The sequence below is a fragment of the Rutilus rutilus genome (genome assembly GCF_951802725.1).
Source record: "Rutilus rutilus genome assembly, chromosome: 1".
NCBI classification, from domain to species: Eukaryota; Metazoa; Chordata; class Actinopteri; order Cypriniformes; family Leuciscidae; genus Rutilus; species Rutilus rutilus.
In genome coordinates, this window is record NC_140209.1 from 50,790,334 (window position 1) to 50,812,959 (window position 22,626).

At 39.3% G+C, this 22,626-nt stretch overlaps 2 protein-coding genes across 4 annotated transcripts; both read right to left on the reverse strand.

Annotated features, from left to right (window-relative positions):
- Nucleotides 1-498: 498 nt before the first annotated feature.
- casc3 (casc3 exon junction complex subunit) lies at nt 499-22,126 on the reverse strand. Of its 3 annotated transcripts, none has more exons than XM_084402148.1 (13): nt 21,862-22,126; nt 15,691-15,715; nt 15,396-15,451; nt 13,572-13,766; nt 11,770-11,915; nt 11,436-11,612; nt 9,108-9,943; nt 8,960-9,021; nt 8,172-8,280; nt 7,902-8,018; nt 5,344-5,549; nt 2,324-2,446; nt 499-1,971 (listed from the first exon to the last, which is right to left on the reverse strand). In XM_084402148.1, the coding sequence occupies exons 1-13, from the start codon at nt 22,045-22,047 to the stop codon at nt 1,933-1,935; spliced, it is 2,277 nt and encodes a 758-aa protein (XP_084258274.1). In that variant the 5' UTR covers nt 22,048-22,126; the 3' UTR covers nt 499-1,932. The 3 variants fall into 3 exon arrangements, with proteins under 3 accessions (XP_084258274.1, XP_084258273.1, XP_084258272.1); XM_084402147.1 differs by having other exon boundaries at nt 2,285-2,446; nt 15,396-15,448; nt 21,862-22,080; XM_084402146.1 differs by having other exon boundaries at nt 2,285-2,446; nt 21,862-22,080.
- LOC311286123 (zinc finger MYM-type protein 1-like) lies at nt 16,186-18,769 on the reverse strand. The gene is made up of 2 exons (XM_084402174.1): nt 18,636-18,769; nt 16,186-18,505 (listed from the first exon to the last, which is right to left on the reverse strand). Exon 2 carries the CDS (start codon nt 17,810-17,812, stop codon nt 16,295-16,297), a length of 1,518 nt encoding a protein of 505 aa, XP_084258300.1. The 5' UTR covers nt 17,813-18,505; nt 18,636-18,769; the 3' UTR covers nt 16,186-16,294.
- Nucleotides 22,127-22,626: the final 500 nt, after the last annotated feature.

Sequence of the window (22,626 nt, forward strand, 5' to 3'; positions counted from 1 at the left end):
ACATGTACTCAGTAAGGATTAGGGTTTGGTTGAGGGTTAGTTGCATGTAATTATGCATAATTTACTGTTATCACTATGGTGAGTAGGACTATGTAACAAGGACACTAAAATAATGCGTTACCTTGATTTTTAAATGTCTTTGAACATTTAATATAAAATGGAGACATTTATCAGATGGGAGAATGTAACAGAAGCTGCATAAAGGAACAATTTAAGCAAAACTATGTACATTGATAATTATGGACAAAACAAATAAACAGATAATACAATTGTAAAATTATTGTCCAAATACATTAACATTAACTTGTAATATTTAAAAATTATTGGTTTCTAATTTTCAAATGCTACAAGTGAATTTAAGTATTATACAATTTCAGACACTGCTTAAATTAAACCCTGAAAAACCCAATATGGAATATTCAATATATTGTGCATCCCGAGTTACAGAAAATAAATAAGTCACGATTAACAAACCAAATAGCCAGGACAAGTTGAATGTTATATTCAGTTCTTGTTTAATTTCATCTCCTGACATTGCTCCACAAAACAAATTTGAAAAAAAAAAATGAAACACTTAATATTATTCAAACATCTATGAAACATACAAGCCCTCACAGTGTTGTCAGGTCTAATCAAACAAAAACAGATATGTCAAACCAATGAACTCTTTTTAAGGCATAGAAAGTAATACAACATCTTCTAATAGTCTTTACAAGCCAGGTCTAAACAACGCTGGGAACGACGAGATCTCAGTTATACTGTTAGGTTTAATTTGGGAAACAACCATAAAGGGAACGATTGAAAAAGATGCATCCATAGCACTCCCACGGTGGGGCAAAGAATAACAGCTCACAGCCAAAGTTGCCATCTAGAATTGCTTTCACAAAGAAATATATCTATAAAACCATGCATGCCTGTACAGTGTGCCTCAAACAATTGCAAACATAACTATTTATAAAAAAAACAAAAACAGATGAATAACTGAATCAAAAAATTTAAAATGAATTTGCAAAGTCAAAGAGGCTTGGCTAGGTTTCCCTGCTTGCTTTGTTCATATTGACAGCATTTCGTAAATGACTAGTTCTTAGTATTATTCGTTAAACCACTGGCTTTAATATACTTTAATATGTACACTTACAATAGAAAGCTAATCAAGCGAGTTTCACTGTCAAGTAGGTCAGTGTCCGGCAAGGTCAACGGTTCGCTTCGATAGAATTACAGTAATGAATTCAACAGTACAATGTTAAAGATCCAAGGGACAGCCAGACAGACGGGGAAAGAGGAGGTTTGAGGGGTTCAGGCCCAGTTTGAAGTGGGACTAGCACCATCACGGCAAGTTAAGCAGTCAGAATGATAACAGCGGTCTTAAACTGACAAACATGCGAAAAGGGATTTGTGCATTTGAAGGTGTACGACAGATGTCCGCTGGCTGATTTCAGACTCTCTTAACCGCTGGTTCAGAATTAAAAATGCGGGTCCATCTTTTCACATACTCAAGTTTGTTGTAGTGCTTTTCTCCTCTTTTTTATTTATTTTTTATTAAAACATTCGCACAACAGAGCAAAAGGCAATTTAAAAAGTAAGAGAACCAACTAAACCACTCGATTCAAAAGTCCAGCCGCCTAGTACAATTTCAATTAGCCTGTCAGCAGAGACATCAGGGATACAGGAGCTAATGAAAAATAAAATGTCTCTCTGTTTAAGACTGCATATTTCACTTCTAGCTGAACAACGGTAAAACACTTTGTCGGTTATGAATGGAAGTACAACAGGAAGGAACCGCCTGCGAACAGAACCTTGGATGAAGACAGTGAAACTAAGCAAGGCGGAAAAATAATAATAAAACAACTAAAAGGTAAAACCTAAACGATGAATTCAATTTATACAAAAGCGGTGCTGGTCCTGACACGTTGCCTCCTCGCCCCCTGGCAGCTAGGAGTGGATTTCCTCAGCGGGATTTCTGCTCTGGTCCTGATGGATATGGATGGAACATCAGCTGTTAATATAATACTCTACAGAAATGCAATGTAAACTGGCAACCCTAAGTAATTAATCCATAAACATACATGCATATATAAAATTGTTAGTAGTAGTAGCAGTTTATCTTGGTGCAAGCAAACACAATTGTATTTTGTGACTGAAATGTACAGCATGAAAAACGTATATTCATTTTAAGTCATCTAAGCAGAGTAAATAATCATTAATTAAATATTCAATACTGAACAAACTATAATACATACAGCAGGCAACCAATATGGTAGCAATGTGCATCATTAGAAATCACCTGATTGAGCTCTCCTTGCTGAATGTAATATGCTGTTACCTCAGGAGGAGGAGGTCTGACTGTAACGGGATGAGAGGAACGTCGCGGCGGCGAGCGTTTGGGTTGAGCTTGCTGCTGCATCGTGTCGTAGTACGTCACACCACCGTAGACCTGTGACTGTGCCTGAAGAGAGAGAGAGAGACGCACAGGAGGAAGTCAAGCATGCAGAGGTGCACAACAATCTAGATGAGTATCACAGGCGGTGACTGATTACATGTAATCAGATTACAAAAGAAAATACCTGTAATTAGTCTACGGTTTAAAATGATCATAAGACTAGTTACTTTTATAGATGTAATATTCACAAATTTAAGTAAATTATCATTTTTCTATTTTAATTGTTCCTCTCTCTCTTAAAAAAAAAAAAAGTTTTATGTCTGTCTATATTTATGTTTGAAATGGCACACAGACCGCCTCTAGTCAGACGGCTATAATTACACAATTGAGAAACCACAGCATAAATAAAATATTTCATACTTTTAGAAAAGCATTTTATTTTGATTGTCTTTATTTTAATTTATCATTTGAGATTTCATTTATTTTAAGATTTACATCAATTTACAAACCCCCTGCAGTTCCTTCACAACTCCCAGTTTCATAATAATGTTTAATGCACCTCATGTTGTTAATAAAGAATGGAATAAATGTTCTGTCTCGTTGTATTTTTATATATTACAGTTTTTCTGAAATGCTAAAACACATTTCTCAAAACCAAATCTTCAAACAACATCTGATTCTTCTGGCAAAATAAAACAATTGCCTCAAAACCATTTTATCTGCGCTCAAAATCAAATGATGCTTTCAGATCCTACACACAGCCAGTCAATATTTAAACACTACAGATCACTCCCTAGACACTACATACACAAACATCCAAAGCATGCAGTTACAGGGAAAAAAGTATATTGTAACAGTAAACAAATTTTGCACTTTCGTAAAACAGTATAGTAAATCACAACTTACTGTAGTAAGGTTAATAAATTGTATACTGTATGCACTGCAAGTATAGTACTGAATATTACTGAATGTCTATATTCAGCACTCGCATACTGTAAAAATACAGTAGTCCAACTGCAAAAGTCAAAGCAAAAAAATAAATAAACTCTAAATGAAAAGCATGTTACAGTACACTCAAAAGAATTGTGCAACTACAAAATCTAAATCAGCGAGAGATTCATTCTTCCTCAGCATCACGTCTTCACGTCTCCGGCCTGAGGACTTTGTCCATATCACAGGCAATGCTGTCTCTTGCCAGGCAAAGGGGAAAAACCCTCCGCTGTGCTGGATTAACACTGTCCCGCTCTCATCCTCTTCTCAGATTGTTTTTATCAACATTCAGTGCACCTGTACACTTTGTACAGTTGTTTTGATGACATCATTAGAAATAAGTGTGAACTATTTTGAGTCGTTGTGTGTAAACGATGACAACTGTTGTAGTAGTTCAACTTTTGCCTGTCTGTTTATCGTTTTGCAACAAGTGCATATCAGATATGTGTTTTAGTGAGTGAGAATTTAGAGTTTTGCAAAAAGAGTGAATGTGATTTGCAAATGGTGTCTAACTGCCTGAACTTGTTTAAGATTTTACAGAAAGAGTGATTTATTCGACAAATCGGTTTAGGCTATTGAGAATTTGGTTCAGAGAATGGTGTTTAGTATTTTAGCAAAACATAAAAACTGTATTATGGTACAAGATTATCCTATTCAAATTTATGTGATAAATTAGGTTAAAAGTAATCTAAAACCAATCCAAAAGTAGTCAGATTATATTACCTAAAATGTGTAATAGATTACTACTAGGGGTGGCACGGTACATGAAAAAACATCCGAACCGTTCGGTTCGCTTGTCTCGGTTCGGTGCGCGTGTGCGTCGCGCGGTTTGCACGGTTCGACGCATGCGCAATGTAGCCTCGTGCCCGTGCTAATACAATGCTAAATCATAAATCAGACATATGTAGAATTACATTACAATGTCCAGCAATCGATTTATATAGTACACTGAGTTTACCTAGACATTTAATGAGATCTACTCCACACTATATGTTGTTTTTTTCATGTGAATAAATAGGCTACATAGATCGACTGTTCCACGTAGCCTAATGGTCCAGTGGCAGAACTTGCCAAGCGTATCAAAGGTTCTGAGTTCTAATCTGCGCTCGTATATATTTTTTTCTTTATCAAAACCGATTATGTTTATCAGCGGTTGTATATCAAGCAGGGACCGATTTGTATGAATTTTGTTTTATTATTTAATCGGAACGAGTAGCCTTGAGTCTCCTCAATGGATTGAAGCGCGCGTCCGAGTGATGAATGTGCGGCCGCTGCGGTGTGTGCGCGAGCCACGAGAACACTGTATCAGCACCACTGATCGCAACTGCAACGAGCACTTTGATCACTTGATTAAAAAAACACATTTCAGCGCTAAATTGCTTCTTATTTAACAAACGAATGAAACAAATACTTTGCTAGTTAACTGGAAATGTTTTATTTATTTGTATTGGTACACCCGTGCTGCAAGATAATATCAACCCTGGCAAAAAATGGTGGGGACATGTCCCGCCTATGATGACGAGACACGAGGATAAATTGACAAATAACGGTCCAACACAGCCCACGTAGCTCTACAGATGATGGACCTCCAGGGCCACTGAAAGTTTCCTCAGGGTGACTGCTCACTCATATTACTTCAGAATGGGAAATGAGAAGCTGCGTTTTGCAAACACACCCCATTTATGAAATAAATAAATAAATAATTAGATAATTCAGCTATATATCATATGCTGAAGTAAATTTTTGGAGTGTTAAAGATTAAAAGAAAAAACAACAACATGAACCGTACAGAACCGAAAACCGTGACCCTAAAACCGTGATACGAACCGAACCGTGGGTTTTGTGAACCGTGCCACCCCTAATTACTACAATTTGTCATGTAATTTTTATTCAGTAATGGACAACAATTTGTAAGTAATTCACCCAGCACTGATCACAGGAAGCAAATAACACTCATAGTCAAACAGGCTCACCTGGGGGTTGGGGTACATTGGAGGTAGCGTAGCTCCGGCTGGATACGGGTAGTTGGTGTTCCCAAAGGTCATGACACCTGGTGGAGGGTAGAAGGGTGGGGGTAGCAGCTGCTGTGGAGGCGGTTGCCCGGGTGACATAGAAACGGGTGGGGCAGCGTAAAGAGCCGGGTTGGGAATGGGCCCTCCCGACTGGTGCGGATGCAAGCCTGAAACGGAAAATATAAAAAAATGTTAATGTTGAAATTATCATATAATATTTTCACAAAATATCTTATAAATATTAATCCTTTTGGGGTATTAAAATCATCACAAATGAGGAATCATACATAAATGACAGAGACAGACAAATCAAAATTTATGGACTTGGTTCTATCCGTTGGTTGTTTGGATGAAGGCAGATCTGAATGCGAGCTTGCTGTCGATTGTAAGAAAGACGCAGGGTTTAAGCAGAGAAAATTTATTTGAGAAGTCCGGTATACGTCACCAGAGAGAAGTCAGTAATTTCAAGACCAAGTTGACATTTTGAATAAAAATGTCATGAATATGCTAATTAGCCCCACCTCCCCTCACTCATACAGGTTCAGAGATTGACTCGCTCGGGCAACTTACTGAGGTAAACGCTGCACAATGGTGTCGCTCTTTACAACAGAGACATAACGGTAATTCATTTGATTAGCCTTTTGCTTGACTTTTCAAACAGCTAATAATTTGTTGCTAATGTTACACAAACCATGTTCCCGTTCGCCATCTCAGAGTCAGACAGCTGCCTTCTAACAATCATCATCCTTAAAAATGCTTTCAACAACTCAGAACGTCAGTGGAGAAAGACATAGTTCACCTGCTATATTGCTAAATGTATCCGATTTTTCATATCAACAGAAAAATATACTGGGATATCCTGGCTTCTCTTGAGACTCCCCAGCTTCAGAGAATAGTTAATGGTATGCTAAAGCCCGCCCGTATGTTGCTGTGATTGGTTAAAAGGTAGTCTGTGACGTCAGAAACACCAGCGATTTCAAACCGTGTTTTTGAGGCTGTCTTTGGTTCACTGCAGTTTTAAAGAGAAAATACTCTGCAATGGTGTTGACTAAAAGCATATTAAAAACCCCACATAGACATAAACATCATTAAAAACCTTGATTTTCACCACAGGGGGACTTTAAGAAGGGCTGTGCGATATAGCAAAAAAAAAAAAAAGATCACCAAATAATGTTTCATATTGTTCAGTATCGATAATTATTGACTTTTTTTATAACTTTTTTTTTTTTAAGACAAGGCAAACAACAAACTATATTAGTTTTAACAGTCAAAAAGTAAAACATCTTCATATCTTAAGTTTGAGAGTTTCTTTAACACTTTTATCTTAATGTTACAAAATGTGTGCAACGTAAAAGTGTAAATGTAGAACAATCAAGGCAAACTTTGAGGTAGATCAACATCTGTAATAAGTAGGGGTGTAATGGTTCACAAAATTCATGGTTCGGTACGTTTTTGATACAACAAAAAGAAAGAAATGCCAGAGAAATTCTTGATTTAAAAAAATAAGAAAAATTATTAAAAGAAAAATTATTTGTAAATAAGTGTGAGTTTTCCAACATCTTGAAACTTTTAGTTTTATAAATGGGGGTAATCTTTGAAGGATGAACAATTAATGTTTGGGTCACCACATTAAAAATAACATTTAAATATGATAATATTTTAGTTTTGAAGTGCTGGAAAAAGATGTGATGTACTTGAAAGGTTTTTACTATTCCTGCCAAACTTCCATGGTTATAGTTAGTGTTACTGCATTGAATTCATGGTGACTGTTGCTGATCTGTGGACTTAAAGCCTATAACTAGTTCATTCATGGAACAATGTTTCTCCTGGTTTCCACGTCAGCGCTGTTTGATCATTTTAATGCTTCTCACTAGATCTTGCAGCGATGTTATTACTTCTGTGGCGAATTCAAATGCTTTCTTTACTGGATCTCTTAGCGCTGTGTAGTAACCGTGTCACTTGATCAAGATCAGCTCGCGCTGCATTGGTCCAAACTGAGCGTGAAGCACAAAATATTGAGTAGCGCAGTTTTCATTCCGCTTTCATTATGTTTGCCATTTGATGTTGGGCAACGTTGTGGTGGTCGTGCAATCTTTAACTTTGCAGTCCACTTACGAATCACGGTCGAATGGAACGCACCTTCAGTCAACATGATGTGGAGAGCGCAGTTCATGGTTGCATAGCAACGACAGACGCCTCGGGAGCGCAATCGCTTTGGAAAGAAGGAGAGAGCGGCTCAGCCGCACTTTCCATTTGTTTTTAGACGCGATATGTGAACTAAGGTCTTCGGGCGATGCACGCGCATTTTAATAAAAATTCCGAACGCTATATCGAAAATGTTTTATATTGTTACCAACAATGGTGTATCGTTGATAAATACCGCTACCGTTTTATCGCCCAGCCCTAACTTTAAGTCAAAATTATCAAGAAATAACATGGATGGACGAATTGTTCCCAATAAGATCAGTAACACGCATTTAGCAAAGAGTCAACTTTAAGCAGAAGTTCACATCTCTCACCTGGGTGTCCAGGGTGGGTTGGGTGTGGCAGGTGCATTTCAGGTTGAACAAGCATGCCTTGAGGGGGCAGGGCTGCTGGACTGTCCCCATGCGTGTAGATTGGTCCCTGGAAAGACACTGCACGAAGACATGATAGTTATCTTGGATGTATGATCATCATAAAAATAAATCAATTAATATTACTACATTCAGTAGGTGAATTTAGGACACACAAGTGACCCATTTAACTAAGAACTGCCCTCTACAGGCCAAAAGGAGCACTGTACTCACTGGGATCATAATAATGGCCCTCCATGACTCCTATGTGCATGGGCGCAGGCTCAGGAACTGGCCTCTGGCGCTGTGATGAATACCGCTTAGCCCGGCCACCACCAACACCCTGAGAATAAGAAATAATTGATGAAATGCAAGGTTGTAATTTATCTCTCTAATCAGCGTCCATTTTTATTTTATTTGAATGAATCCCTATAGACACACCACATAATTCTAGAACATATTCTACTCTATAATTTATGTCCTTTGTACATTTCAGCTGTGCATTGAGCTAGGTGCAAATCATTTCCATGACTTTGAAATTTGTTGCTAAACACATTTGCTGAATTGGCCTTTACTGAGGAACATCTAGGATCAGTGTAAAAGTGGTGATGAAATGGAAACCGAGATCGATCTTTTCTTCCGTATTGTGATGGTCATGCCCTAACCCAAATGGACGCAGATAAACGCGACTTTGCAGCGGTGTGGTACGTTTACAAACATTATAAACACTAGAAATTGTGAGTTCCCCTCACTCCACAACAAATCCTTTAAATTGAACAGTATTCAGAACTGAATTAACTATAGTGGCATTCATTAAACACAGCCTAAATACATTAATTTGCATTGAAACATGCTTTGCACACGTTTTGCGTACTTGACACAAATTACAAGTTTTGGAATGAAAGTTGCAGCACCTTTAGATGTAAAAAAAAAAAGCAACTTATATTCCAGAAAATATGGTACATGGATTTGTAATTCTATTTAGTCTTTGTAGGTAATTATTGATGGACCAGCCAACTCACTATATCCTCCATGTTTCCGTACTGTGGAGGGCCTCCTGCCATGTGCATAGAACCACGGATGCCTGTTAGGGACAAAAATGCAGGAATTGTAGAACCACTCTTCTTAAAAATGGTTGTAAAACATAATTATAGAAAAAGTAATTATTACCTCTCATCTCAGCCTGCAGGTAGGAGGGTGGGCTCTGGGCCCAGTTCTGCCCTGCCAGGCTGAGGCGGGCCAGGTCCTGGTCGAGCCCTGTTAGTCCACTTTGTGTTCCTGCATCACCTTGCTCTGGCCACGACTCGCTCTTCGCTGGCGCTGGGGTTTGCTGGACCGTAGGCGAAGAGTCATCTAACGACGCCTGCTTACTGAGATCAGACGTTCGCGTTCGCGTCGCCCTCCGCCCAAGCGAGTACGATTTCTTCTCCACCTGCCTCTCCTGAGGCGGAGACGATTCTCGCACCTGACCGGCTGCACTGCCCCCGTCCATCGCTGGGCCTGGATCTTGCTTTCGTGGTGACGGAACCCTTTCTCTCTCCGTCTTGTAGTGGTGAGCGGTGTATGTGGTCGTGGCTGTTGGAATCTCACCCTCTTCCTCTTCTTCCTCACTGCGGATGTCCTCCACCACCACGGCTGGGCTACGGTCAGCATGAACAGCATGTGAGCCACGGCCCCTGAGCCTCGGGCCCCTTTCACCCTCCACAGGCTGTGGCCGCACACCTCGAGGTGGCGGGCCGTCTAGACTGGGCTTCGGGTATCCTCGACCTTCTGTCCTGTGGGGGGCCGACGAGGCTCGACTGCCCTGGAAGCTGCGCTGCGGAGGTTGAGTCGAGGGTCGCCCGGAGGGTTTGGGTGCTGCAGGAGGAGCAGGAGGTGGACCTGACTGTAGGGTAACAGACTGAGGGCTATTGCGGTGGCCAGGTGGAGGCCCCTGCCATGTTGTACGCACAGACTTCTCTCCGTCACGGTAGCGCCTAGGCTCCCGAGTGGGTGAGCCAGCATATCTGCAATGAAATGAAAAAACAATTATATTGTGAAAATATTAAAATTTAAAACAACTGTTTTTGTATATATTTTAACATGTAATTTACTCCTGTGATGTCAAAGCTGAATTTTCAGCACCATTACTCTTCAATGTTACATGACGCTTCAGAAATCATTCTAATATGCTGAAAACAGTTGTGCTAATTATTTTTAAAACCCTGATACTTTTTAGGACAGAATAGAAAGTTTAAAAAGATCACTTTTTAATATTGTTACTGGCACTTTACTTGACCAATTTAATGCATACTTAATAGATAAAGTATTAAGTTACTTAAAAAAAAAAAAAATCTTACTGACCTTTGTATGTACAAATGATATGTATATAAAATTGAAATATTAGTATATAAATATTAGGGGTGTAACGATATTCAAACCGAACGGAAAAAACGCAATGCACCACCCAAGGTACGCATCGCGATACTCGTGTCGTACCAAACCCCCCCCCGCCCCCTGCTGCCCAGCCCTGGCCCATTGTTGAGGTTGACCTCACTCATGTCATTTTCGTATCTTATGTGTACAAGACGAATACAGTGTTTTAGCCAAACAATAAGAGACAATGTCATTTTTTAAATCATGTAAATTTTATCACGAAATTCAAACAAATGCCATTTTGACGCCTTTTAAACGTAGCATGACAATCACTATGTAGGCGCCTCAGTTTAAGCAGCAGCACGTGTGGAGCGCATGTGAACGCGATCATCTCTTCCTAATAAACATGAATGAACATCTGAATGCATGTTGAAAGATACAATGCAACTTAGTGAAACGTATTATATCTTGTGTAATCACTGTGTTTCAACTGCGGAAAGACATCAGTAAAACAGCTTGTAAACAATATCCCACGTAGCATTATATTAACCTCTGGCAACTCATTCAGTGTCCACAGCTTGTTATTCAGCTATAGATAATGAACTCTTTCGTTAAATATGCACTATATTAGCCCAAATAATAATATTTTACTTAACCTATAAGTGAGGTCTTTGTTATTAAATGTACGTTTAAAATTCTGTCATTAAAATGACAGCCAGTGTTTAAATGATTATATTTCAACAAAGAATTTGAGTAAAAACATAATTAAGTTTAGAAGTTGAACTGCTGTTGAAATGTTGAAATGTTCAGTTTACATGTTTGCATATAATTTGTTAGAATGTTGAATTTATCTAAAAATAAATAGCAACTGAGGTAAATAAGATCAATTATCTCTGCTAATGCTGTAAACTATATAGGGAGCATATAGTTTACAGCATTAGCAGAGATAATTTTTTTATCCTTAAGAAACTTTTCATTATAACTGAATTAATTTAAAGACAGATACACAATTTGTTCAGGAAACCACTGTTTAATAAAAAAATAAAAAAATATTTTATATATATTTATATATGAACAAATATTTTATATATATAAAATGTTACCACCAAATACCACATGGCAAAGACATAAACATGACCTCACCTGGGTTTTCGGGAGCGGTAAGATCGTCCATCACTCTGCCCTGAGCCGTTACGGATGTCATAACCGTAAAGAGCGATAAGCTCTTCGCGGGATTTCGGCGCCTGTTCCTCTTCACGGAACTTGTCGTGTTCCCATCGGCCCTCGTCCTTCCACAACTTCCTGTGTCTGCCTTTAGGCCTGGTGACAGATGGGTGCATAGAAAAAGAGAGAATTACCAACCATTTGCATCAGATTCAACATTTGAAACATCTTAAACTAACTCCATTCATTAAAATATGATTTTATAGTAGCAAAGATATATTTTCCCTGAAAGATAATCCATCTGGTCTCTCACCTCTCCTCCTCTGTAGCCTGGCCTCTCACGTCATGCTCAAAGAAAAGGCCTTTTCGGGGGATGTAGGCTGGATTTTTCCTGTCCTCATCATCATCCAGCTTCTGGCCTTTACTTCCCGATTTATTCTCAGGGTCTTCTGTGCTTTCCTGTAATCATTTAGGAGTCTTAACTTAAGTACTGGCTTAAAAATAATTTACAATTAAGAACATCAGTGTGGCAGTGTGATTTAGCATCGTCTTGGTCCTGTTTTAGTTATTTGTTTCAAACTAAAGGTTCTTGCTAATACAGAGAGTTTAAATGTCATTCCTGCCACTTGAACCCTGCCAGAAATTTAGCTTAGGAAAAGATAGGGCTGGACAACATGGCCAAAAAAACATCTCTCTGTATTATTGTGGTTGATATACGGTATATATATCTCTATATATTCTCAAGGGGTGTAACGATACTCTCATGTCATGATTCGACACATATCACGATACTGAACTCACGATACAATATTATTGCAACACTCCAAGACATTATGGTAAACGGTTAAAAAATATTTGTTACAGCTGATTAAAATGCTAAATTTGGTATTACATTGGGGGTGGAAATGAATAGGCTTGAACTTGGTGATGGAAACCCAATGCACAGGACAATAGTGACACCAGAATAAAAATATTCATGATTCTGAAGCTGAAAATACAGAATTGTTGTAGACGAAAATGCTTGCACTACGCCACTGACTAGATATATTTAAAATAATATAGGCCACTTTTTACAGGTAACATAAGACATTTGGCATTCCACAAATATTCCTGCATTGCATTATTCTACATTATATATAGTAGTTTAATGTAGTACAGAGTAAAACTCTGTAAACTTGAATTGTTTCCCACACATTGATTTTCATTTTCTCACTATCTACGGTACATATTGTTGCATTTTTGTATTGCTTTTAAATTGTGACACGATATATTGTTACACCCCTAATATTCTCCTATTCTAGTATTCGGATAAAAAATAAATAAACTGCATTTAAAAAAATTAAATAAAAAGTGATGACATTCTGCCCAATATTGTCCTACAAACAAAGTTTATATTGAAGGCTATAAAAGCAAATATAGTGAATGTAATCATCTATGCTATGCTATATGTGCAAAAAAGGATTAAAATCACATTACATTCTATTGTAACAACATTACAATCTAAAAAAAACAATACATTTTAAAGCAGAAGTTAGAATCACTAAACTAAAACCAAACACACAGACTAAATGTTAACAGGTAAGAGGAATACATTCACTCATCTGAGCTTATTACATTAGCCTAGATTTCATTATCCCATTACATTAGTTACTGCTGTCATAAAAATACACTTACTTGTAGGTTTGCAATTCTACATATGGCACATTTATTTATTTGATTTATTACATTTATTTGTATTAATTTGTCTAAACAAATATGGCGCTCGTTCACTAAAGTCTGTGAAGTTTAGTGGAGACTTTAACATTTAAAGATGGAGAACCTGGTGAAATGCAAGTTATGCACTGAGGAAAACATCTCAAATGCATAGCACATGTATTTGTCAGAGAATCTGACTGGGCAAGCCGCGTTAAACTATACACATTAACTATATGAGTTATTTTGAAGGCCTTGATATAAAGCATGTTTCATGTTTAGGACCAATTGGATCGTGCACTTTCCCCGCAGCAGCTCACTCTGTGTCCTTCGCTAGGCTACTGTATATTATTAACAAACGATATTGCTTCATCCTATATAGTTTATAAAAAAAAAAAAATGCAACGTTCTGTTCTACCATACCTGTCCATCCCCACTCTGTCGCTCCCCGGCTAGATTCTCCTTGTCGTCTGTTTTAACTTCCTTGACCCCTTCTTCTCTCTCCTCCGCTTCAACAAGCTCTTCTGTCGGGGCATCCGCAGCGGGCTTCGGTTCGGCAGCAGGACGTGAGGCTTCGTCGTCACTAAAATGCTCTCCTTCCTCCTCATCCTCTCCTCCCTGAGAGGAACACAAATGCCAAATAACAGCAGATTCCCAGGTCAGGAAAGACAAACCAAAATACTCACACTGCACATCAATCTCCATTAAAGTACACTCACAAATTTTAGAACCACAAAGCTATAAAACTACAAGAACAAATGGTAACACTTTATTTCACAGTGTGCTTGTTACACGTTACATGTACTTGCAAGAGAAACAACAGTAAATTATGCATAATTACAAACAACTAACCCTATAGAACACATTGACAATTAATATTACTCTGTACTCAGTGCAATTACACTGTAACAAGCGAAACCTTAAAATAAAGTATAACAGAAGAATTAGAAAAACGAAAACCTATTTAAAATGGTTTTGTTAACTGAACAAGGCTGAAATAAAATATAAATATAAACTAAATTAGAACTAAAACTAAATTAGAAATATGAAAATTGAATATAATGATGCATTTAAAAGTACCAATATTACTAAAACTGGAATAAAAAACTAAATAGAAGTGACAAAAGCACATAAGAAAAATACAAAAACTTAAATATATAAAATTAAAGCTAAATCCTATTTTTTGAGAAATACTATCAATTGATTTCACTGAATCAGATATACATTTTCAGAGATTTTTTATATATATATATATATATATATATATATATAGTTTTGTAAATTAAATACTTCACAAACAAAACGTTCTTGATCTCATGCGTTTATTTTCACTATTTATATAGTATCTGCACCACAAGACATGGTATATCGTATGTTATTACAAAACAAAATCATTCCTAACTTAAAAGAATAAATAAAAACACATTTTTCATGGTTGTTCCAGTTTTGAAATCTCTCCTAAACACAGCGTTCTGAAACCGTGAGCAGTCTTGTGTTAGTCTGCAGTGAATGAAAGCCAGCTTTACGTAGGTCTGAACGATCGGGTTGCTAGGACACCAAACAAAGTGGAGCGAACATCAGCATCCAAGACAGCCCAGACTGACCCCGATGAGCTGAGATCTACAACCCCATCCAAGTCCACTCGGCAGGTGCCACCACCTCACAACCAATGAACCCGAGCGCTCTCTAATATGCCTAAATTGCCTGATGACAAGTCCTGCAATCATCGAAATGCTACTTGCATAAGGAGGAAGAGTAGCAAAACGTGTGGATGGTGCATCATACAAGGTCTACTAAAATTAGAAGAGGACTACAGATGCACTAACAGCATGGGGTTCGACATTGGCAGCACTCATAATGTCCCGAGAGAGGAGCAAACCACATTTAATGCTTACGAAAATCTCCCCAGCCGAGTCTCTTCGAAATCAGTTCTTTCTAAATCATACATTAGGCAGGTCCATTTCAAGCTTCACATTTAAAACGACTAAATTAAACCACAAATCACACTCTCAAATCCAAATTCTCCTCAAAGAAAGGGTAGTGCTCTCTCACAGCGACTGAGCATAAAAACAGATTGCCTGTAATGGAGACATTCTGTACCCCCCCCCACACACACACACACACACACACACACACCCCAGCAAGCAGTCCGACAGCCCAGTCTGGATCTGTACGGATTCATCGCCGCATTGTCTTTCACAGAACTGATTGAGTCCCCCCCTAAACTGTGTTGCCATAGAGACTTACCTCCGTGTGCGATCCATTCTCCTCCAGATCAGCACTGTCATAGTCTGATAGCACTGCTGAAGAAAAGAAGTCAGCCATTTCAGCAAGTCTGTTCATTTCTGAGAGCAAATAACATATGACTAGAGAACTAGTCATCAAGAGTGACAGTTAATAACATGAAATCACAGATCCAGACTAAAGTGGTAGCAGTTCATGATCCTATTGGACTAAAGGCATAATTTGAAGGCAGATACTTGCCAGCTTGTGGTCACACAAAAAAAAAAGAAAAAAAAAAAAGTGAAAGATATACACTCACCTTCACCAACGCCATCTTCACTTTCCTTAATAGAAAGAGATCAGAATCAAATATCCAGCCAAACAAAGCACACTTAAATCAACAAAATCAACAAAACTGGTCTACATCTCCAACCCAAGAACGAACAACAAGTGCAAACTTGATAGTTCATAACATCCCGTTTAAAAACAATGCTGAACTTCCTCTTTATGGTCAGCAGATCTTTCTCTTCTCATTGCGGAACGGCACAGTCAGAGTGACAGACCAGATCAGAAGACAAATATCTAGGATTCTCAAATGTCATCCGGTTTGCTTATCGAAAACCTAAAATGTCTTATGCAGCATCTTCAAGCCCACCAGATGTATTTGCCATTACACACAAGCATAGGTGTCATTTACACTGGGGACGCTGGGGACATGTCCCCACCACTTTTTGAAATGGCTGATTTTGTCCCCACCACTTTTTGAAAGCATTTGGTTAAAATGTTCTGAAAAATCAAGCGAACCAAGAAATGTTAAAGGTTTATTTGCACAAAATAAAACATGCAATGCAGTTTAGATACAGAAAGAAACAATGTACATTGTCCAAAAAAAGTAACTTAAACAAAATAAACTATTACTGATCCTAAAATGACCCAAAAACATGCATGCGCCGATCAGTAACTTGAACAAATTCTTGACACAGTTTCTTCTTGTCCAAGTTATACATTCTCTCTCTGTGAACATGACAAACAGCCACACTGTTGAGTCGGGTTTGTGACATTGAAGAGCGCAGCCAGGTCTTAAGGCGTCTCAAGGCACTGAAGCTTCTCTCTGCTTCAGCAGATGAGGCAGGAACAACGAGCAACAAACACAGAAGTGCCTCAACTTGACTGAAGAGACCACGGACCTCGGGAACCATGTTCCTCATGATTTCTGTCACTTCTGAGCAGGTTTTGTAGGTGTAATTGGCAGTGAACATGGCCAGCTGCACCTTTAGGGACTGGAACTGCAGCTCTGGATACAGGTCAACCACGTCATCAACTTGACCAGTGAGTAGGACTTTCTCCAGCTTGACCAGGTGCTGTAGCCCTTCCTGTTCAAACCGCTTTGTCAGCTGTGTTGTTACAAGGTCAAGGACTTGGAAGAACTCTACACGGTAGTACTCCTGATCTGTGGATGGAATGTAGGGCTCAGCTGGGCCAGCATGTCTCCTCTGTGGCTTTCGTGAATGTGGCATCTTTATTGGTTCGATGTCCAAAGATGTAACCAGATCAGTTGCACTGGTGTAGACTGTGATGAATGCTTCTTCGGTTCGTTGGCTCTGAAAGTGTTTTTTCACACAGTCAACTGCACTTAACATGCCTCCAACTGTTTTCCCTCTCCCCTGCAGTGAAGTGTTCAGGCCCTCTAACCCCATCATCACCTCTTTTGCCAGAAACAGGCCAAGGACTGTGGTGCCCTTTTGGAACCGCTCATGAAGGCCATTAGCTCTAGAAGCTGTGTCGGATGTGTTGGACGAAGCCATCTCTTCCAATGCAGCCAAGACTGCCTCATATTGACCAAGGATGGCGTCAATGGCTGGGGTGCGCACTGTCCATCGTGTTGGGCACAAAGGTTTGAGTGTGATGTAGGAACCACTTGTGGACTTTGCAACAGACTTGAAAATGGTCTTAAATTTGCCTGATTGTCCAAACAAGCACCCCAACTCATGGGTCCACTGCAATGCATCCCTCACAATCGGTGTGGTTGAGCAAGCTGCTTGCGTGACCAGGTTGACGCAGTGAGGCCCACAGTGAACATAAATAGCAAGTGGCTGTTCTTTTCTGATGTGAGCCTGTACTCCCGACAGATGTCCTGACATATTGGCTGCTCCATCATAGGTCTGGCCACGCAGTCCTGAAAGGGGTAGGTTCAGACGTAGTAGCACATCAGAGACAATCTTAGAAATTTGCTCACCTGTGGTGGAAGAAGTTTCGTAGAGGCCAATGAATTCCTCTCGTGGTTCCAAGTCGGAATCAACGTAGCGGAGACAGATGGACTCCTGCTCTGTGCCACTTACGTCCTGTGTTCCATCAACTATTACTGAATATTGGACCACTGGTAAAGCCAGGATTTCCTCTGCAATGTTGCGAATGATGGTATTGCTCATTAAACTTAGCATTTCGTTTTGAACGACAGGGCTGGTGTAGCTGTGGTTCCGTTTTAACCAGTGTCCAAGGGCAGGATCATCCTCTGCCTTAAGAAGGAGAAGGTAGTGGAAGTTCCCCTCTTCATTTCCATGCCCTCTTAAAGCTAGGCCTTGTTGGGCCAAGTACTTAACAGAGCTTAATATTTTTAGTAAGTTTGACCTGGCCTCCTCTTGTGCAGTTGCCAAAACACTGGACAGTTGGGCATTAATTGATTTTGGCTCATAAATGTGCGTAGTCACTGCAATGTTGTGTGTTTTACTGCTTGAGTGTCGCTCAAAACCCTCCACAGCCCGTTTCCAGTTCCTAAAGCCTGTCAAAATAAATGTTGGCTCTGTATTTTTGGCTAGTGAAGATGTTTGCTTTGAAAAGGCCTTGGTGCAATAAAAGCACAAAACTCCTTTCAGTCTAGGACAGTAGTGTAACCAAGGGAAATCATTGAACCAGCTCTTCTGAAATCGAAGCGTCTTGTTGGCCAACTTCTGCACCTCAATAAACTTGGGATGAGGGTGATGTGGCTCAGTCAAAGGGTAATTTTGCTGTGCCTCAGATTCTACTTGTTCCTCATCTACAGTGCCTTCATGCTCGGATTCCTCATCCTCATTGTTCGGATTTGGCCCTTTCTCCCTGACATCAGCCCTAACACCAACCACTGCCTGCTGCAGATCCTATTGAAATAAATGTAATTGTACAATAAATATGAATGTCTTGTACTTTTAATGTGTAAGATGCACTTTGTAAAAATGTTATAACACAGTTGAAATAACTTTTTTCTGAAGTAGCCTATTTTAATCTCACCTCTAAACTCTCTGGCTCTTTCTCCTGCTCTCCATCAGTCGAAACCGTCTGCTGCTGAAGCTGGTGTGAGATTATGACATATTAACCCACAACCAAATAAGACACCATAAACTAAGCAACTGTCATGATTCCTGTCCTGTGTTTCCCTTGTCGTGTGTGGACTTTTGTTATTTCCTGTCCTGTGCCATGTTTTGTAGTCCTTTGTAGTTTTTCTTGTTTATTAGTCTTCCCAGGTGTTTTTGATTAACCACACCCCCTTGTTATCTTGTTTAGCTTTTTGCCTGTGTATATATACCTCTGTGCTTCAGTTGTTGTTTGTCGGTCGTTGTAGCTGTTTCCTGTCCTGAGTTCCGTGTTCTTTTTGTTCTATTAAAGTATGCTTGCATATGGATTCTGTCTCCGCTTCATCCTTGCCTCATCATAACAGCAAGCAACAGTCTACAATGTCTGCAACATCTTAATTTTTTTTTAATTGTCAAATACTTTTAAAGTGTAAGATCCACTTTTTAAATTGATAAAATAAAATCTTAATATACATTACTTTTGCTAAACTATGTTAAGGCGAGACGGCAGTATGTTTTGTTTTTTTACTGGTCAATTTTGAGATTTTTGGATATTTCAATAACATGTCTTCTTTCAGACTGTGGTGGAAAAAAGTCCGAAATACACATTTAGGTCTTTATTTTACTAGACTTTGTCTGTTTGCGTCTGTAGATTTCGCGTAAATTCAACAAAAGTTGTCGTTGTAAATCATCCCGCCGATCCGCGATCTCTGTCTGCTCTCTGTCATCACAGGCACCGCTGGAAAGCTCTCTCTTCACTGTACAATGCTGTCGGATCCAAATATGGTCATTTCCTTTTTATCAGCAACCAATCGCGAAAGTAAAAAGGCTGAATGCGCCATCTCATTGGCTGATGATAAATCTTTAAAGCCCGTTTTCTCAAAATGACCTTTCCCTCATACTCCAAGTCCGAAATCTCCACTTCAGTAGCACCTATACACACCAAACGTTTCAGTCTTGTACCTAGTTATATTATGAAGACATTTACCGAGGGATTTGTAAATATATTATTCCTAGCCTGATTTATATAAAAATTTATTCCAAAAAACATGGCGAAAATCAGTATACAAAAGTAGATATCCATAAATCCCTCTGTAATTTTTTTCCCATCTAATATGTGAACACAATGAAAAAATAATTTTTAATCTGGCTTTATCCAATACTCAGATTTTGTTTTTTAAAATATATACAAATTAGCGCATATTTACTTAGATATTGCCTAATTTGCATATTTAAATATTAAATTACAAAAAACTTGTAATAGCCTACATTTTTTTCTCATCTTAATGTAGGGAATCAACTGGGAAAGTTTCATGATGATATCTGCTATTTAAATTTTTTACCCTATTCACCAGTAGTGTTTCGCCTTAATCTCACCTCTAAACTCTCTGGCTTTTTCTCCTGCTCTCCATCAGCTCCTGGAATTGCAACTGGCTGCTGCTGATATGCAAAATTATGAAAAAATGTTAACCCGAGACCTAATCCTTACAGTAGGCTACACTATTAACTACAGCTAAGCAACAGTCTACAACAGGTGCAGGAAAACTGTTATTGTTCATTAGATAATAGAGGTAATCAGCAGGCTGTTAAATCATAATGTAACGTTGACGGTTAATCAGATGGACTGATTAACTAGCTAGCCAGCTAGAATAGCTAGTTTTGCAAACATATTAAGGTAAGTGCCTCTTTCTTATTGCTGGATTTTACAGTAGGCCTCCATAATAAGATCATCACTTACAGTACAGCGCTGTTTGCTAAAGTAGTTTCTAATGTCTCCTCCCTTCTTCCTCTTGGACATCGTGCAGTTTGGGTTGCTGTAAATTAGGCTACTGCCTTTCACACGTAAATTTAAAAGTGAGTTTTTCAAGGGACCGTTATTTAGAACTTGTCACTTTGTGGTTGCCATGGTGACGCTGACGCATCATTGTTTTTCACGTGACACACCGCAGCAGCAACAGCGCTGAATGAATGATGTCATTTTCCATTTTTTATTCAAAATACTCACAAATTTGTTAGCTATGGCATGACATATCTGATATTTCGATTGTCAAATATATGCAAGTGGAAGTGTTTTGTTGTTTAAACACCTTTATAACGATCAGAGTTCAGAGAATCGGATCTGTTTTTTTGTGGCATACATAATGACAGTATTTATCACGGCACTTTATATTGGTTACGCTGCGATGTGTGATGGCAGAGGAGGATTTCACATTTTGTGGATTTGGTTCTCTAACTGCACTGCATTCTATGTGGGTTGCAAATCCCACATTGTTTTAATTTTATTTGTATCTGGTGTTATTTGATGCAGATATGTTGCGTTGTATGCTTATGGTGTGTTTTCTTTTACATATGTAATGAATTTCATTGTAATCATTGACGCGCTGCTGTTTTCTACAGTATGGTGCTTTGGCACTGTTCAGTTGAGCTGGTGTTGCAGGGACTGTTACATGTACAGTCGACATTGTTGAGGGCTTTATGCTTGCTGAGTTTTTTCGTGTTGTTACTGGCCTACGCTATGCCCATTTTTGATGCGCCGTTATTCAATATTTTTCCCGTCCTGCTCTAATGTTTTTTCATCTGAATTTTTGTCCCCACCACTTTTCAACACAAACTGACGCCCCTGCACACAAGTAGTAAGTATCAGGTTAGATCAGTGTTTCTCAGGCCTGCTCCTGGAGGTCCTAGACATCTCAGGGGTCTCCTTAACCTGACACACCCAGTTCAGTTTAGGGAGCCTGTTTAGTGAGCCTACTGAGCTGATGAGTTAAGTTAGGGGTATACGATAGAGGAGAGACATCTAAAACATGCAGGGCAAGGGAACCTCCGGGGCCAGGATGGAGAACCACTGGGTTAAATGATGGAATGCTAGTCATTTTAAGGTCAAAAGAGATCAGCACTCAATTTACATTTAAACAGAACCACAGACACATCAGAAATTGCACAGGACCCCTGTAAAAAATCACTAGGAATAGGCGACTGTTACACACTTGAACATCTAACGTTACATCAAGGGCTGGAGACGAAAACCCCACCTCATGAAGCGTCTACGTTTATATCACGTCTTCACCCACATTTAAAAGTGTTTAGAGCGATAGAAACACTATAGCCCGCACACACTCAGATCGGCCCTGATTATAAAAGCAGATTTATAGCCACACACTCACACACTCCGACTCATCGTCTCTTTTGGTGACGACGCGCTCCACTGGCACTTCGACCGGCTCGGGATCTCTTCCGCGGGGCTTCCGGCTGGCCGAGGAGGATCTCCCGCTCTCGGAGCCCGAGGCGGACTCGTCCTCCTCCTCGCTGTCCTGAGAGGCGCGCCGTCTCCGTCGCCGCCGGTCCGCCATCTTAACTCTCAAGGAAGGGAAAGCGGATCTGCGCGGGGAATTGTGGGGCTCGTAAGTTCGTCATATCCTCTTGTGCGTCAGAGGAGGAGACGCGCGCAAGTGGGCAGTTCAGTCAGTGACGTGACGAATGAGAAATTCATTTCTGCGCGCTTTCGTTTGTGTGAACCCACGGGCTGTAATAACAAACACAATGCAGCTCTAAGTCTAAAACCATGTTACATCACTGTTTTCCTTTCATTATGAAATATTTATTAATTCATTGCGCTTTTTTGAGGTAAGTACATGATAACAGTAAAGTACCATTTATTTTCAGTCCCTTGAAGTATCAAGGTCAAAAATTGTGATAATTCAGTACCTTTTTTTGAGCCACAAAACAAAACAAACAAAAAACCCGAACAAAATACACCACGGCACTGCCTTGGTTTGTACTTCAGTACATATAGTTATAGTATAGCTATATATAGTTTAGACATAGTTCAGTACCCAGCACATTTTAAGTACCATTGTAGCCAGGAAAGGTGCCATTGTGCTCTTTGAAGTTCATTGGAGCACCACAGTACACAAATATGGATACCATTT

Bases quoted from the DNA above. Each gene is read 5' to 3' on its own strand.
- LOC311286123 (XM_084402174.1), bottom strand. From the start codon at position 17,812: ATGCTAAGTTTAATGAGCAATACCATCATTCGCAACATTGCAGAGGAA.
- casc3 (XM_084402146.1), bottom strand. From the start codon at position 22,047: ATGGCGGACCGGCGGCGACGGAGACGGCGCGCCTCTCAGGACAGCGAG. The intron at 11,613-11,769 runs GTGAGAGACCAG...ATCTGTCACCAG, and splicing joins CAGGCTACAGAGGAGGAGAG to GCCTAAAGGCAGACACAGGA. The intron at 9,022-9,107 runs GTAATAATTACT...TGTCCCTAACAG, and splicing joins CCTGCAGGCTGAGATGAGAG to GCATCCGTGGTTCTATGCAC.